We start from the raw sequence: 17,746 nt of genomic DNA on the forward strand, positions 1-17,746 counted from the left end.
GGCAAACCTCAAAATACTCTCTAGATTTATTATCTAGATTAGCTGAAATCTCATACATTTACTTTGACTCTTTAATTGCTTTAATTCTTCTTGAAAGAAATCACAGGAAGAGCCCTTACAAGTTTTAATGTCCAATCTAGTTTACTGTGGCATGAGGAGCATTTTTAAGCAGTAGTAATTTGGAAGGATAATTTTAGTACATTTTAAAAAATGCTTTTGTCCCTTTGCCTTCCCGCTATCCCCCCCTGCATTTGAGGTGTCCTTTTCCCTTATTCTCAGATGTGAGATAATAATTTCAGGTATTGAAAGAGTTTTTAACCTTGCAGGGGTCAACTCATACTGCTGGGACTTTTGGATAAAGTAATTAAGGCTTATGTGCACAGTGTTGAGCACTGTTTGTTTTTGTGCAGTCACTAAATACTGCACACATGAATAGGTAAATGTTTCTACTTACACACAAATTTAAAATAAAAAGTATAACATTATAATGTTAATTCATGTAGCCTAAACATTCACTAAATATTAAGGGATCCCATGAGAATCCACATATTGAAGCTGTTAATAATCTTTTAAATAAATAAAGAAAATATTTCTGAAGCAGCAAGTCTTTGAAATTGATCATAGAGAAAGCTGGAGGCTAGAGAACTACTTTTCATTTTTGTCATGAATTTCCAAAGTGGTATAGCAGGCTGTCAGAAATGCTGGCATTTCCTTTCGGTTTGCTTTCCTTAGAAGAAGCTTGGCAGCTTCTCAACATAACAACTGGATATGAGCATTCTGAAGAGCTAAATACAAATATTAGAACCTTGCTGCCCAACCAGCTGCAGCCCACATGGCACTGGGAATACAGCAGCAATATCAATGGCAAGAGAAGAAAGGGCAGAGTGAGGTCCCTAATGAGTTCTCTCCATCTTGCCAAGGATTTTCTGTGCTGCCTTATGTCCTTCTCTGTAGGACCTCTGCCTGCTTCTCTTTTCAGTGACAGAACACAACTTGCTTCCTAAATACCAAAAACATTTTAGTTGTTGATGGGAGCATTGAAAGCAGGAATGAAAGTGTTAAAATTGAGCATTGTGAACGCTTGTAGTTTTAATAATGCGTGACAGATTTTTGCAGATTTAGGTAAATATTTTCATGTCTATGATGTGCCAGCACTGAGCAGCAGCTGTTTCTTTGCAGATCCTTCATTCCAGGGATTAGGTTTATAAAAGCTCTTTGGAAAGTCCCCATGAAGAATCCCTGGAATATCCCCTTCCATTTTCTCCTTGCCATGACTTGCTGACACTCAGTTCTGCACATGTGGAAGTAAAGCTTCAGAGAAATTACTGCCTCTGCTGCTGGCCAGAGTGAGGTGGTGTCTCCTGTAATTTGTTCAACTCACAATTAGTTCTTACCAATCCCTCAGCCAGAATAACAACTGCCAAACCCATAGATAAAGATCACATTTATAGAATTAATGTAGCTCACTCCCATAAGTTTTGCAAGATAAAATTCACAGTTGTGTGAATTTGAAGAGGTAACAGAGAAGGCGTCACTTTAAGGTGGTGTATATTCCTAGCTTGGTCTGCAGTAGCTTTCTCAAAGGTAATACAGAAGGCTTCTCTACATTCTTTTCAGAGAAAAGTCTTATTTTAGAGAATTTTACTTTTATTTTGGTTTTAGTTTCACCTTTCAAAGAACTAATGCTGGTCCTCTTATCTGATATTTTAGAGATACTAAGCTATACAAAAGTTGCTAAATTGGGCAAAAGGCAGAATTCTCCTGTAGTTTTAAGAAGATTATTCATTGTAAAAAATCGATCTTCCTAGTGTTTTTCAAAGTAAAATTATATCCTTCTTCAGGGCTCCTGTTTTTACTGTCATATTATTTTTTGCCAACAGAACATTTTCCCCTGTTACTGGTAGCTAGAATGTTCCCCTACTGCACATCTTTTGTATGTGTTTCTTGGACAGAGCAGATAGGCTTTTTCATGTGCACTACACAGGTAAACACTATAAAAATTATTTGTATAGTCTTATGTGGTTACCTGCCTTCCTAATTTTCTAATAGTTTGCATTTGTTTTTCTTGTTGTATTGCAGGAGATAGCTAAAAGTTTAGTTTATGTTTTCTGGACAGTGAACTTACTTATATGATTTTTTTTTGTTGGTGTTGAACTTCTCTGACATCCTGTTGCAGAGAGAGGCTGTTGAGGTTATTGAAGACTGCTAGTTTACATGTTGGAAGTTAATTTTTATTCCATATAAACTTAGTTCTTACTTTAAAATTCTTAGGTTTTGTAGGTGATATATGACATGATGGAATGAAGCTTGGTGATCAGAACAGAAGGTGTTCTTGGTTCTGAGAGCCTGTGTTTTTCTATCCTCAGCATAAATGGTAGGAATATTTTGGAGCAGGAGGAGGAAAAGAGGATAAAAGGGTTAGGAGAATTGATTCTGAGGTGGTGTAGCTGCCTGTAATAATGAAGTGCCAGACTTCACCCTGTAGTTAATTAAATTGCTTTTAAAGAATGCAATAATGAAAGAACATTTCTGAGTACACTGCATAGTTATTGTATATCGCTCTGTGTCTGTAGAGCCAAATTAAATATATTAAGTAAGATCTCAGGGGGTCAATTATGATGATAGTACAAGTACTGACAATGCAACAAGTAGTGACATTAATTTCATGAATGTTGCATAGGTATAAATCATCTCAGTATTTGTTCCTTTATATTGCCACAGAAATTGTAGGAGAATGGATAATACTCAGATGGTTGATTACTATGTATATTATTGCATTAGGCTGTATTTGCAGGCAAGGCTCCCCTCATTATATTACACTTTGGTACTTTATTGCAAGATTTCTCATCTGTTACTGTATTGTGAGACCTCAGCAATTCATCCAGCACAAATGGCTTCAAAGTAGACATTGCAATAAAAGGATGTGTTGTGCAAAGCATTTTCAGGGCTGTCTTCAGTTTTGCAAATTAATACCAAATTAATGAACTTTTGTCTTAGAAACACTCTAGTATGAGCAACAGTGCCAGAAAGTAAGGATAACAGATGATTTATTAGGGAGCTGTAAAAATTAATTGCAGAAATCATAAACTGGATCTAAACCCTCAACCATAAAACCCAATGTAATAAAATTGTAAAAACAAACCACAATAATTTGTGGGACATATTATATAGCTTACTAGGGAGAAGGTTGTCTGCATTGATCACCAAATTTGTCTCTTACGATGCCACAAACTCACCAGTCAGTTTACTGCCTGCCTCTTGTTCCTAGCAGCATGGTGCACAGCACTGCATCCTCCTTCTGCACTGCCTGCTCTCTGAGAAAGGCCAGACTCAGATAGCACTGAGCCTGCCTCAAGGACATCATCAAAACAGAGACCTGCCAAAGGAGGCTGGAGTAACAGAGAAAAGGTCCATGAAAAGAGAATTAATAATTCTGTCAGAGATGTGGTTCTTTGTTCTTGGGGTGAGAAGGGGTGGTGACATTTAAAAGCACTGCACAGCAGTATGGATTTTTGTCATGTAATGCCCAAAGTAAGCCACATGTAGGTTACAAGAAATCAATACTCCTGCGGTGTAGGGTAGAGTTTCAGCACTGTTCCTTACTAGGTTATTGACATTGGTAGGTGTCTCTAGTAAAGCCTGCCCTAAGGAAGCACATTTAGTAGAGGATTCCTGTATTTTTACTGTTTATAGCAAAGGAGTTGTTAAATGACACACACTGCAGTATATAAACTAGAGAATAATAATTCATATTTGTGAAAGAAGTTGTAATGCTGAGATAATGAAACTGTCAGGGGTCCACAAAATAGACTTACTCAGAGCTAGCAGTAAAGGCCTTTTATGCCTTTATGCATTTATGCTTGAATTTCAGCACACACCTATAGCAAGGTTGATTTTAATGTCCTAAAACTGAATTAAGATTAAAATCCACTTTTTTTTAATCAAAATTGGAAGATGTAAAGCAGAACAACTCCTTTATTTCTCAGTCTCTGTTTTCTTTAGGACTCACAGCAAAGTTTATAATTACTACAAACATGGTAAAATTTGCTTTCATTTTGACAATGATGTGAGTGAAGATCTCCAAATCATTGAGTTGCATCCTTTGGTCAGTTGGAAGTCTGCAGCCCATCCTCCTGCTTAAAGCATGGCTAGTAGTAGTATCTGAAAAGGTTGCCCAGGGCATTATCCAGCTGGGTCTTGAAAACCTCCAAGGATGGAAACTGGACCACTCTGGGACCACTGCTGGGGTGTCCTTGTGGAATAAGGGGGTTTCCCTGTATCCAGTGAGAACTGTTCTTGTTTCAGTTTGACCACTGTCTTTTGTCCAGCCGCCACTGTAGGACAAAGAACCTGACACTGTAGCACAATAGGTTCGACAGAACTGATCGCTGGCCTCCATTTACTCCTCCGTGGTGTCATATTATCCACTCTGTTGCCATGTTACCATGTACTTAATCTCCTCTTTAGCATGGATATGCAGGATATTTCCACTATAGCTGAAACAAACAGCTAGAGCTGGTTTTTTAACCTTCAGAACAAATGTGCATGTGTCTTTCATGAACCTTGTCACTGGTACTTTGTGTAGGAGTCAGTCACTTACCAAAATTGAAGATTATTAAGAACTTTGAAAGAATGAAAAGAACTCTGTATTAAAGTGATGATAATTTAGAGATACTGAGCTTTAAAATGGTACTTTCTTCACCAGTATGCAAATTAAATAAATCAGCTTACTAAAAAATATAATTTACAATATTTGGATTAAAAATAGTGCTATTCAATAAAATGATGCCTTCCTGTCTGTATTTACATGTTTTTTAAATGCCAAAGCAGAGTGTGTAATGTACTTTCCTGTTGCAAAGCATAGCCTTAGTGTCAAGACAGTAAGAAGAATAATAGCATATGGCTCTACTGGTGCCTTCAGTTAAATTGAGCATTCTGTCAGATGTGTTAGGAGTCATTTTGTGCTTATTGACTTCAGCAGATTTTCTTTTTCTGTAAGGATGTCATTGAAAGCAAATTTTAAACTTAAAAAACATTCATCACTTAAAAAAAAAGAATAAGATAAAGATACTAGTAATGACAATCAAAGATTATTTAAATTTAATTCTGGATGAAGAAAACTAGCATAAAAACTGTTTTCTGTACTGTCTTCACTTTTAGTTGATCACTGCAATGTGCTCTTCTATCTAATACCCAGGTGGTGGTAGTTTCCTCTTGCTGTGCATAATTTCAGCGTTATGTGATGTTATGCACAGCAAGTGTCTGCTCTACCAACTATTTTCTCCTCCCTGAAGGAGTTACATGCTTGCTTACCTGTTCCCAAGTGAGGGTCATTTTTGATCAGGTTGATAATCAGTTTGACAAGGTTTGTAAAGTTCTCCCAGAATTCTTTCATCAAAAAACTCCTGTACCCATCCAGATTTCCTGGAATGGTTGGAAGGCCATGGTATTTGCTTCAAAAGCATGAGTTGTTCCTTTTAAAAGATCTTTGTGTGGTGGAAAACAAATATGCTTCGCAAAAAAAATGGCAGTTTGTAAGGAAGCCTCCTGTATGACACTACAGCTTTCTGCCTTGAGGAGGTTTTCTTAATTCAGGATAGTATTGAAAGAAACAGAATTTATGGAATAGGCAATTTTCTGATGTATTTCTTCAGTTTGAATTATATCAGTTTTTCTTCCTTGCTAGAATTTACTGTTGTGTTCTTGTAAGTACCAGGGTGGAAATTAGCAAAAATTTGCAATTTTTTTTTTTTTTTTTTTTTTTTTTTTTTTTTTTTGCAAAAAACAAATGTAAAAACAATAGTGAAATATTTTCTTCCGAAGTGATGCAGCAAGTAACTAATCCCGCAGCTGTTGTTGCAGCTTTAATTAAAGGTAGGTACACATCACAATACCTCACTGAAGTAATTTCCTACTCTTGGTCTCCTTAACTGATCAAAGCCTGAGACCCTGAATACCATATTTGCTTTGTCTTTTCCTGTGTGCAGTACTCCCTTCTGCTGCAAAGTAGGCAAGCTGGGGAAATGTACACACACCCCTATTAAAAAGGAGAAAGAAAACCGAAAGTTTAATACATTTAAAGGCCAGACAATTCCATGACCTTTATGGAGTCCACTCTTTCTGAATCAAAACCTGTAGTTCATGGTCAAAAATGTTTTGGTTTATGGAAATCAGTATGCAGAAATTACTGTATCACTGTTAACGACATTTTACATATTGTATGTTTCATATGTGTATCATATGCATTGTTCAAATTTGGCACTCTTCTCCAGCAGCCAAGCCTAAATATGTTTGTGTATAACAGATCAGTTGAGTGTTGCTAACAGTAAATGGGCAGCCTAATGAGGACATTCAAGAGTCACCTCTGGTTTGTAGGGAAGGCACAAATGGATGCCCATTTAGTTGTCAAGTATGACTGGCTTTGCATCTATGTACTCAGATTCTGGTAAGGACTTTTCAGACAGCACAAGCTTCAGGTTTCAAAATATAATCCCTGTTCCAGCTCTGGAAGTGAAACCTAGATTTTTTTGCAAGACTACTTGATGCTTTGCAGAATTACTCCAGATTTAATAAGATGAATGGTTTAAGAACAATTCTACTAATGAAGACAAAGTTCATTCCCAAGTGAATTATCTGCACAATAGTGCACACGTCTTTCTTATGTCGCCAACTTACTAACCTACTTGCTTATGTATTTATTTCTCTGCCATCCTCTTCATAGACATAGATTTGGCCATCCTAGTCAGTATTGTTTTTTAGTTTTTATTACACGTTCTTGTGGAGTTTTTTCTGCATCTTTCCAGTTTAGCGGTCTTTGCAACCACAAAATGCTGCAAACATGTGACTATCTTAGGTATCTGCCCTAGGAAAGTGTTATAATGATTTTTGAGGGCTATGCTGTGGGTTTTGAATATTTCATGTACTGATATGAGCGTACACTAATGAATCAATTCAAGATTTTTCTCTTACATTTAAATTGATCCTAGAATGCAATGAGTACCCATTTCTTGAATATGTGAAACAAAGGAAAGCCTAGGAAGAAATTAGGGAGTTCAGAGGAAGGGGGAAACAGGTAATGAAACAGACAATTTGAGAACAGTTTTGGGGTTTTTTTTGTCTTTTTACCTACCATACTTGATCTGTCTTGGCAGTTTTCTTCTCAGACATAAGTGAAAGAAGATGGATGAATAAGTAGGGTTAATAACTTGTTCAGGTAACAGTGTTTATCTCAGAAACAAGACCAAGAAGCAGATGCAGTCTGAGAGTGATGAGATCCTTGGAGTCAAGATAAACATTTGTGTTTTCAGTTCTTAGATAAAGAAATATATTCTGTACTGAGGAAAAACAAGTTTAGGTTTTACTTTCAAAAAGTCAGTAAAGAAAACAAGGTGGTGCACTGGCATATTACCTAAGATTTCTGAAATAATGGAATTCTTTGATGCTATTCAGTTCCTCTCTGACTGATGGATTTGTAAAGACTATTTATTGACAGGTGACATGTAATGAAGAGGCCAAATTAGTTCTTTTTCTCTTATTCAGGAGTTGTCTTTTTACCTTATCTAATTATTTTCATTGGTTTTTTATTTTTATTTTATGTAAGTTATCCCTATTTTCTATTTCTAGTGTTTTAAATACATTTGGCAAAATGAAACTTTTAGTTCTAAGCAGGTGAGATTGAAAAAAGGTAATTTGTACAACTGACTGGAGACATAACTTTTACCTGGTTGTGTGTAACAGCATTTACCTGAGTGTGGTAATTATTTCAGTTCCAGAATAAGATGAGTACTTGCAACTTAACAATTACACCTTTGAAGTTGATGTACAGGTTGTTTAAAGATTAGAGAAAATGGTAAAACCTGCTGATATCTGTGAAAGGTTTTATTTGGTTTGAATTTGCACCTGAGACATCTCATTGGAACTTTTCACAAAAACTAGTGGATAAAAGTCCTACCTTTAGAAGTTACACAGACACTGTTTCTTCCTCTTATTTCCTTTCACGTTTCAATAGTAGTTCTGCCCAAATTACAAACCATTTGTCAACAGTGCAACATTTCTCTATATATATCCAAAATACCACTAGAGCAACGCTGCTTTTCCAAATCAGACATACTCCCTGGGGATTGAAGGGTGTTGGTAGCTCATGTTCAGCATGCTGATCTTCTTGAGTTAAGCTCTCACAGGCCGAGTAGGTTTTTTCCCAGTAAGAGTGCCTCTAGCTCTTCAGTGTCTGCTTATTAGCTACTACAAGCTCTTCAGCCATTAGCTTTAGAGAAAATTATGAAAGATTGAGAAGCCCTGTCTGCAAAAATTTTCTCTGATTTTTTTTTTTTACTATAATTTTATTTTGAAAGTTTTTCCACAGCATTCGTATTGCTGTTTTTCTCTCCCTTTCTCTTTTACTGGGTTTCCTTTCCCTACAGTCACTACCAGTCACTACACACACTCATGTCATGGTTTAACCCTAGCCAGCAACAAAGTTCGACCCCCTAGTGGGATGGAGGAGAGAACTGGAAAGAAGTAAACCCTTGTGGGTTGAGAAAAGAGCAGTTTAATAATTGAAGCAAAGTAAAATATAATATTAATGTAAGGATACTATTGGTAGTTGTAACAATAATTGTAAGAAAAAGTGGAGAGAGAGAAAGAGAGAAGTAAAACCCAAGAGAAAGAAGTGATGCACATTACAGTTGCTCACTACTCACTGACCAATGCCCAGACAGTCCCTGAGCAGCAGCTGGCCCCTCCCAGCCAACTCTGCTCAGTTTACACACTGACCATGACATTCTGCAGTATGGAATATCCCTTTGGCCAGTTTGGGGCAGCTGTCCTAATTTTGCTTCCTCCTGGTTTCTTACATACCTGCTCACTGGCAGAGCATGGAACACTGAAAAGTCCATCACTTGGGGTAACGACTACTTAGCAACAACCACATCAGTTTGCTGTTAACATTATTCTTATAGCATGGTACCATCTATTAGGGACAAAATCAACTTGATTCCAGACAAAACCAAGACAACCCACAGCGCAGCATTTTGCTGGACTTTGGTACTTGTGACAAGCGTCACACAGGTGATCACTTGATTTCTCAAAAGGAAGATCTGGTTGTCTTGAAAGCCTTCAGGTTAAGTGGAATGACATAGAAAATAGAATATTTTAATGTGTAAAAATTATTAGTGTATTAGCTGCTCGGAGCAGACCTCAGTGAAGAATTCTGTATATATGTGAATTTATACAAGACAATAATTTGCTTCTTTCCTGTTTGATTCAGGTCATTGCCATTGTTATGGATATGTTTACAGATGTGGATATTTTTAGAGAAATCGTGGAGGCATCTACCAGAGGGATTGCAGTGTATATCCTACTTGATGAATCAAACTTCAGTCACTTTCTGAAGATGACAGAGAAACAAGGCTGTCAAGTTCAGAGGCTCAGGGTAAGACATCCTGTCTTTCTTTGCATGAACATTCACTTCTTACTTCTCCATAGCCCACTGAAAAGTGACTCATATTGAAAAAGTGGTTATTGAATACTGATTTTTCAAATTTACAACCAGGTGTAAATAGGTAAGCTCTCAGCAGAACATTCTCTACAGATGTATTTTTTAAAAAGCATCTTTTTCAAGTGTCAAAACAAGAGCATTTCATTGAATGACATAATTTTCATATATGATTTATATATGATTTTCCATTATTGGGTATTTAGGAATATTGCATGTTTGAAAAACTAAGCTTTTTTTTTTCTCTTATAGTTGCCTGCAAATAAAGTCATAAAACTGGGATAAATTAATAAGTTGTGTCCTTCATTTTAGGATTTCTTCTTTAAGGTTGTGCATTAAAATACTTTAGGAGGCCCAAAATTCTCCTTTATTAGTGCTTTCCTGAAAAATCCGTATTTTCATGTTTGTGCTTTTTCCTATTGCTTTTACACATTAAATACGTAGTTTTATCCTGTAAGAGAGATAACAAGATGAAATCTACATTTTCACGAGATGTCCTGCTCTGCCCAAATGTTTATCAGGGATTAGAATATAAACCATGATCTGCACTGAACTGACATAAGTGCCTTCATAAATACTTCTAGATTTACTCTACTCTTGACAGTACTAAAGAAGTTCCAAGGATGTTGTCAGAGTCTCCTTGCTAAGTTCTGAGCACTGCCTTAGCTCATATTTCCATTTGAAATTCCTTGCCTCTGTAACTAGTTAAACTATGTTCATGCCAGTCAGAAGTATTATAAAAGCTCTTTTTAGCAGCACCTATTTTAAGAACCCAGTCCAGGAGTTGGATAGAGATGTGGTGTGTTTGAGATAATAAAGGGAACTTCTTGGTAGATGTTTGGATCAAACTCTGTTTTATACCATTTTTACTCTGGAGTGTTGACTTACGTCCTCAGAAGTATTCCCACTCTACTTTCCGTGCTTGTTTCTTGTTTATGAGTGTGGGATTGCTCTCTGGTGGCCTAATACAGGAAAAAAACACCAAAACCGTGGTGTTTTATAAACACTGGTAGTGATTGCCTTCATGAAGTCAGTATTTGGCAATACTTCCATACTCTGGAACTTGAAATACCACCATTTGCTGATTACTTGGGTTAATTATGCCATAGAGGTTGCCAAAAGTGGTCTGTGTTTATATATGGAATGAGCTTTGTCCTTCCAAAATAAAAAAAAGCAGGACTGTGCCTTTCAAGTGATGTCTCAAAAATGCCATATGCATTTTCAGGTTAACTCCATGCCGTGTGTATCCACAGCTGTTTCAAAAGCTTACCTTCTTTGGATTCAAGGTTGTCTTTTTAAGGCAGTTCTATAGACTTTTATGTATTTATACTGCAGTTGAAAGAATTTATATACATAGATTAGAGTGGATTTGGTATGGATTAATGTGGATTGGAGAGGTTTGTATGTAGCCTTTTCAGTGACACTGTGTTTTGTACATTTCTGGCTTCTGGTGGAAGAAATAAAATACGTCTTTATTCTGCAAGGTTAACTTAGAATAATTTGAGTTTTATCAGAAAATAAAAAAATATATGCCAAAGAGCTAAGCAGCAATCCTGTTGTGTGCTGAGTTTCCAGTTTAGCTTGTAATAAAGCTGTTCAAATTAATGGTCTTCTCATTCCATGGGCTACTCCCAGTGACTGTTGCTCTGAGAATAGCAGTTTATTACTCCTGCATTAACTCCTGTGCCTTTTTAGAGGATAAGAGGGGAATGCAGGTGACTGTGAAAGAGCAGCCTGTATTTTGAAGGTGTTTTCTCCCTTTCCCTTTTTCACATCACTCAAGATTCAGAAAAAAATAAACATTTTCAACTTTTTGTACTTTGGGCTTCTGGTCTTGCCCTTCTGTTGAGTGAAGGCAAGAAGGGAATGGAGTTGTGTGAGTCTGTTCCTTTTCCTAAAGATGTTTTGCATTGGTTTTGTTATTGTATGCCATGATGATGCTTTTTAAAAATGATGAGTTTAGTGCAAAGCTTTTCAGACTCAACAGCTCTCTCTCTTTTTCTCTCCCTTTGAATCAGTGAAAAAACTGAGATGCAGTGATGAACAAAACTGTATTTTTTAATTCGGATTTACAATTAAGTAGTCTTCTGTATGGAAGGAACTGTAACTGAAAAAATGGATGGACAATATATTCTATCGTTATTTTGTGGATGCCATATAGGAAACTATGAAATCAGGGGATTACTGGGATTATTTTTAGTCTTTCCTGCAGCGTCTTTTCATGTAGGTTGTTTTTTACTTAATATTCATCTTGACATCACATCCATCAGTGGAGCTCAAATAATTCCTTTTCTGTGCTTTCCCATTTCTCTTTTCCAGTTTCATTAGTTTTCTGACTGTACTACATTTGTCCTCAGTAATTAATGTGTTTCCTTTTTTTTTCTCTACCTAAGCTTCTTTGATTAACTTTGTCACTGGTCTGACTTGCTTGGTCAGCAATTTCTTTGCATAGAAAGACGAAGAGTTGTTACAGATTCAAACTTCTTTTTCCAGGTGATTCTTCAGAAACTAATAGGGGAAGTTTTTTACTGTTTTTTTTTCCTGCTGCTGACAGGTATTTTATTTAATATGAGGTGATACATGGTGGAGGTTCTATGCTCTGGAGAAACTTCTTTTTTACTCTCCTGCTAATAATGAAGAATCATTTTGGTACAGGAGGATATTGAAAGCAATTTGGCAAGATCTGTTTATTACCTGATAATGCCATCAGCATTTGTAATGAATTGAAGGAAAGGGAAGATTAAACCACTAATTGATTTTACTTTCCTTCTGTGAACTCTACTCCCAGATCTGCACATTTAAATACACAGTAGGAGCTGCTCTTGAGACCTGCTTGCAGCCTGTTTTTTTCTCCTCAGTGTTACCAAAATCATCAAAAGTTTTCCAGTACTACCACATCTAAGGCAATTTTGCTTATTGAATAGCCACTCCCAGTATGATGTTGTATCTGTGAGAGAACTCCTGTAATAAGGACCAGACTCCAGTCAAGTCTTGAGTGCTCATTGAGTCATGTTCAAAGTCAGAATAGAAGCGAACTTGAAAACTATTTGGGATTTGTACAGCACATATATGGCCAATAGCTACTTTTTAAACTGACAATCTGTCGCAAGTGGAGTCATCTAAGAATCAATTCTGGGCCCAAAGTTGTTTAATACACTCATAAGTGGTCTGGATGAGAGGATCAAGTGTACCCTGACAAAGTTTGCTGGTGATATCAGACGGAGTGAATAAGTGGGCACTTTGGAAGGGAGAGCCACCCTGCAGGAGGATCTGGATTAGCTGCAAGAGTGGGCTAACAAGACCCTTACATAGTTCAGGAAGGACAAGGGTAAAGTCTTGCACCTGGGAAAGCTGGGATATAACCAGCTGGGGTTCTGCTGATAACAAGCTCAATGTGAGCAAAGCAGGATGCTGCTCCTACAAGGAAAGCCAGCAGTGTGCTGGGCTCATCAGCAGTGGCATCACCACTGATGCCAGCAGAGATTAAGAAGTCATTGTCCCACCCTTCTCTGCACTTGTCAGGCCACACCTGGAATATTGTGTTCAGTTTTCAGCCCCACTACTTAAAAAAGATGTGGACAGGCTGGAGATGGTCCACAGAAGGGCCACAAAGATGATCCAAGGACTGGGAAGCTGTCATATGAGGAAAGGCTGAGAGAATTGAGTTTTTTCCAGCTTTGAGGAGAGAAAGGGAGACCTCATCTCTGTGTTCTAGCATGGAAAGAGAGGCTACAAAGAGGAGTGAGACTAATTTTTCACGAGGAGTCACGTGGATTGACCAAGGGTCTTTGGAGCAAGTTATTCCTGGAGAGATTCCAAGAGGAAACTTCATCACAATGAGAATAATCAGCTACTGAAATAATTTCCCTGGGATAGTGGTGGATTCCTCAACACTGGACACTTTTAAGACTCAAGTGGGCAGATGCTGGGCCATCTTGATCAGACTGTACTTTTGCAAAGAATGGGTGGATCAGATGATCCTTGAGGTCCCTTCCAATCCAGTATTCTATCATTCTATAACCTGTTTTGTCTTACTGGAGAAGAGGGCACGGGATAATGAATAATTTTAGTAATGAGGAACAATATGAGAAATGTGACTATTTTTCTTTAAAACTGTTAGGCTAAATATTAGGTAGATACCTATTTTATGCTTTCTGCATATTCTTGACAGCAGGTACAGGGCAAGGAATGGAGCACTGATAAAAGCAGTGCCTACAAATAAAAAGTGCTGAAATGAAATGTTTGAGACTGATATACTCATTGTACCTAGCTATCATATTGGAGAGCTTTTACCTAGGAAAATAAAGGTGTAATGGTGAATAATACTTCAAAATTTTAAATCATGGTTATGTGGCACTCTCTGGAATGAAAATGTACGTAAAAAGTGGTTAGAGCTTGTTTCTTGTTCATCACTGGGTGTCATTTAACTGGATAACACTGATGGCTATCCTTAAACTGCAGCCACTGGATATTTTAAATGTTCGTGAGTGTCCTGAACTCTTGGACAAGTGAGAAGATACTCTGCCTTCAAAACTCTCATAAATGATTATTTTAGCCACAGTGATGCTGTGATGAGTGGCACACTGCTATTAGAAGAGTTCTGAGGATGAAACCTGAGGATGAAACCATGCAGGAGGGTGAAGCCCAGCATGTCATACTGTCAGATGGGGCTTGTAATTCAGAATGTGTATGTTTACTGCTTCTAATACCAAGTGGAATGCATTGTTGCTGTATATCCTCAAATATGGTTTGGGTGATTTGGGATTTTGGATGATTATTAAAAGGGTGCAATCCTGACACCTTAATTAGAGGGATTGAAGCTGGTGAAGAATGCTGGATGAACTGTGCAGGAAGAGGAAGTGTTGTGTGAGAAGGCTGAGCATGATCTCTGCCACTTGTCATGTTCCCATCTGGTAATGGGTGACCTACCAAGGGAGGAAAGGAGTTCAGAATCAGAGAATAGGGATGGAAAACTACAGGAGGAAAAATACTGAAGAGAAGGTAAACAAAAGGGAGAACAGAGTGACTACAGTGCCTACATTTTTTTAAACCCCCCCAGCAATTTAATGTAAATAATTCTATTCCTTTTTTACATAAGCCTACTTAAAAGTTATATTTCAACTTACATATACCTAAGGCAAAGCTTTTTTTTTTTTGTGTAGTATGGTAATTTGCAAGGCATTAGACTTGGTTGTGCCTCCAGCATGGATTCCCAAATGATATCCTGTCCAATACTGATCAGACCTTATCTAAGTATAATTTAATGTGTTCAACTGGCATATCTTTAGGCTAACATTACTTGTTATAGGTACCTGAGAATGTATAAGCTGCTCTCTACTTACCTTTTTCAAATTATAATGACATAAATATGATTAAATATAATTAAATATAAGTCTAAAATACAGGTATAATTATGTGGTATATAGAACTGGGTAAAACAGTCATCAAAGTAAATGTAAATTTCAGTACTAATTTACAAGATTTTATTAAAATAAGGGGTTGCTATTATGGTTATCTTTAGCATGGGTAAATTTCAGTATTTTCTTCTTTTTCAGAAGTTACTATTTCCATAGGAATTATCTTTCAAATAAAAGCTTTCAATATAATTAGTTAAAGCTTGAAAAACTGCTGGTGAAAAAATTATTTTCTTCAATGGGCTTGTTCCAAGTTCAACAAAATCACTTTGGAAAAGCACAAAAACTTATTTCTTATTGACTTTCATCAATAAGAAAACCTCTAATTGAGGTGCAGAAAAAGATGGAACATTAGGTTGACAAAAGTAATTAGCAGTTAGAGATGCAAATTTATGTTAACCTGGCATTCAGTAATGCAAATTGGGTTGTTATTAATTCTTTTGTAGCTGTTTCTGAAAATAGATCTAAGTATCCACCTGTATTTTTGCTTTTAAATTTCTTACCTTTTAAAATTCTACAGCACTTCTAGATAATACTTATTTTATTTATCTAATTAAGAGATAAACTTCATATTTTGTATTTCCTGGACATGTTTTACATTTGCTAGACATATAGCTCACAAACAAAAGTAATTCTTAAATACTTTGTACTGAGTTCAATTTGTATTCAAAGCTTGACAAAAATGAAAAGCAAAAACTCACCTAATGGTGAATGAAGTTTAAAGAACTTGGATAGCTTGAGTTAAACCCTCATTTTCCAGCTCAGCAGCTTTTAAGTGTAACTCTTGCTTCTGTGGTTTGATTTTTCATTTGATAAAAGTTTCAAGATACCAACACTGAAATATACACTGATTTAGAAAGCAGGTTATTTGGAAATGTGCTTTCATGTCATGGATATTTCTCCTAAGTGTTTTAATTTTCTGTTTGTAAGGATAAAGGTCATTGGATTGTAGTAGATATTAACCTTAAAACTCCTACAGTCTCTATCTGCTAGAACTTTGTATGTTTTAGGCAAATGTAGAAGTGCTCCCATAGATAATAAAGGCTTATGTCACTGTGTTGCAAACTCAGTCATACTTTATAGACTGAAATTTTAAATGAGTTTGTAAGTTTGAACATCTCTACAGCTTCCTGAGGATGGGAAGTGAAGAAGGAGATGCTGGTCTCTTCCCCCTGGTATCCAGGATGCTTGGGAATGGGTCAGCCCACCACAGGAGGATTAGACTGGACATACCGAAGCGTTTCTTTACTGAGGGATTTGTTAAACAGTGAAACAGGCTTCCTAGGAAAGTGATCGATGCCCTAAGCCTGTCAGTGCCTGAGAGGTGTTTGGACAATGCCCTTAATAATTTGCTTTAGCTTTTGGTCAATCCTGAATTTATCAGGTATTTGGACTACATGATCATTGTACATCCTTTCCATCTGAAATAGTCCTGTCCTGTCCTGTCCTGTCCTGTCCTGTCTTATCCCGTCCCATCCTCTCCTATCCTATCCTGTCCCATTCCATCCTTTCCTATTTATTTAATCCCTGATTTTGCTGGATTTACCATGTACACAGTCTTTTCCATTTGCTGCATGAACAGCCCTTACACCTGTAACTGACCTTTACAGAGCATGTCTGCCATGATCTGCAGCCTGCCCTTGTAGCAGTCCTGTGAAGCATCACATCCCTGTGTATTCCCAGGTCTTACATTCCACCATTTCCATATGTACAGAGTATGTAATAATCATGCAGATTCTTGTTTTTTACTGCCAATGCTAAATTATGGATTTTACTCCCACTGGAAAACTAAGGGTTGCTAGAAAACTATTCCAAGGCCAGAAACTACAGTAAATATTGTGATCATTCACAGTTACATTCCAAGCTACTTTTATGTCTTTTGAAGCATTTTGTGTCTCATAGTTACATGAGGTAGATGCTTGTAGGTTGGTTTGCATTGAATATAAAGTTTTGTTTTCTGTAAGTAAGTGCCTTTTGTTTCAGTTAAGTGTCCTTAATTTCAGTTAAATGCCTTTTTTTCTACATTCCTGTAAGAAATGTTTGAAAATAATTTTACATGTGAAAATAATTAGTACAGTCCATAGGGGTGTAGTAACAACTTCTTTCAAATTTTCTATTTCTGTGAGCATAAAAAAAACTAGTGGCAGAAGGGAGAGAAAAATTACAAGATGCTGACTTGGCTGAATCAGTTTCATGTCTTGGATAAAAACTGGCCACATTTTTGAGATCTGGTGTGGAAAATTTCCCAAGTGCCACTTACTTAGTTTGCATGAATAAAACATAAAGCTTAATAGAATTCAAAATTAACTGCTGCATTGAGTTCGTGCTACCTGTTCATGTTGTGTTAGTGTCTCTGAATTTTAAAAAGTGATTGATCACATGGTGCAAAGCTGATAGATAAATTTTATTGGTGGTAAAACTGCAAGGGATTCTGGCACCAAGTGTTATCATTCAGTGGCTTATCTCAGAATAGGGTATATGTATTTGTGGACACAATAGCCTTGTTCAATTAAAATGGAAGTGATCCTGGCTCTTTTCCATGTTCTCTATGATTAGTGGAGATACTTGAAAATCATATAAACATGTACATCAGCTGATGGAAAGAAATCTTTTTACAGTACAAAACCTCTTTCCCTTGTTTAAGATATCTTCTGCCAGAACCTCTTTTCTGAAGTGGTGCCTATGGAAAAGTGGAATTTCATTTTCTGTGGCCTAGGAATCTCATCAGTCTTGAAGACAAAACAGTAACTGGCCATTTTGGGTCCCTGGGCAATAAATTTAATCAGCATTTCATTCTCTGCAGAATTTATTAATAGCAATAATGTAACTTTTCTCTACT

The 17,746-nt window shown here is 36.8% G+C and overlaps 1 protein-coding gene across 2 annotated transcripts in view; it reads left to right on the plus strand.

The window, feature by feature from the left end:
- Window positions 1-17,746, plus strand: part of FAM83B (family with sequence similarity 83 member B) — a 55,377-nt gene that overhangs the window by 26,484 nt on the left and 11,147 nt on the right. For both annotated transcript variants that reach the window (XM_056488050.1, XM_056488051.1), the window contains exon 3: window positions 9,266-9,430. In XM_056488050.1, coding sequence (XP_056344025.1) covers window positions 9,266-9,430 — 165 coding nt within the window. The remainder of the gene's footprint in view (window positions 1-9,265; window positions 9,431-17,746) is intronic.

This window comes from Oenanthe melanoleuca, chromosome 3, assembly GCF_029582105.1.
Source record: "Oenanthe melanoleuca isolate GR-GAL-2019-014 chromosome 3, OMel1.0, whole genome shotgun sequence".
NCBI classification, from domain to species: Eukaryota; Metazoa; Chordata; class Aves; order Passeriformes; family Muscicapidae; genus Oenanthe; species Oenanthe melanoleuca.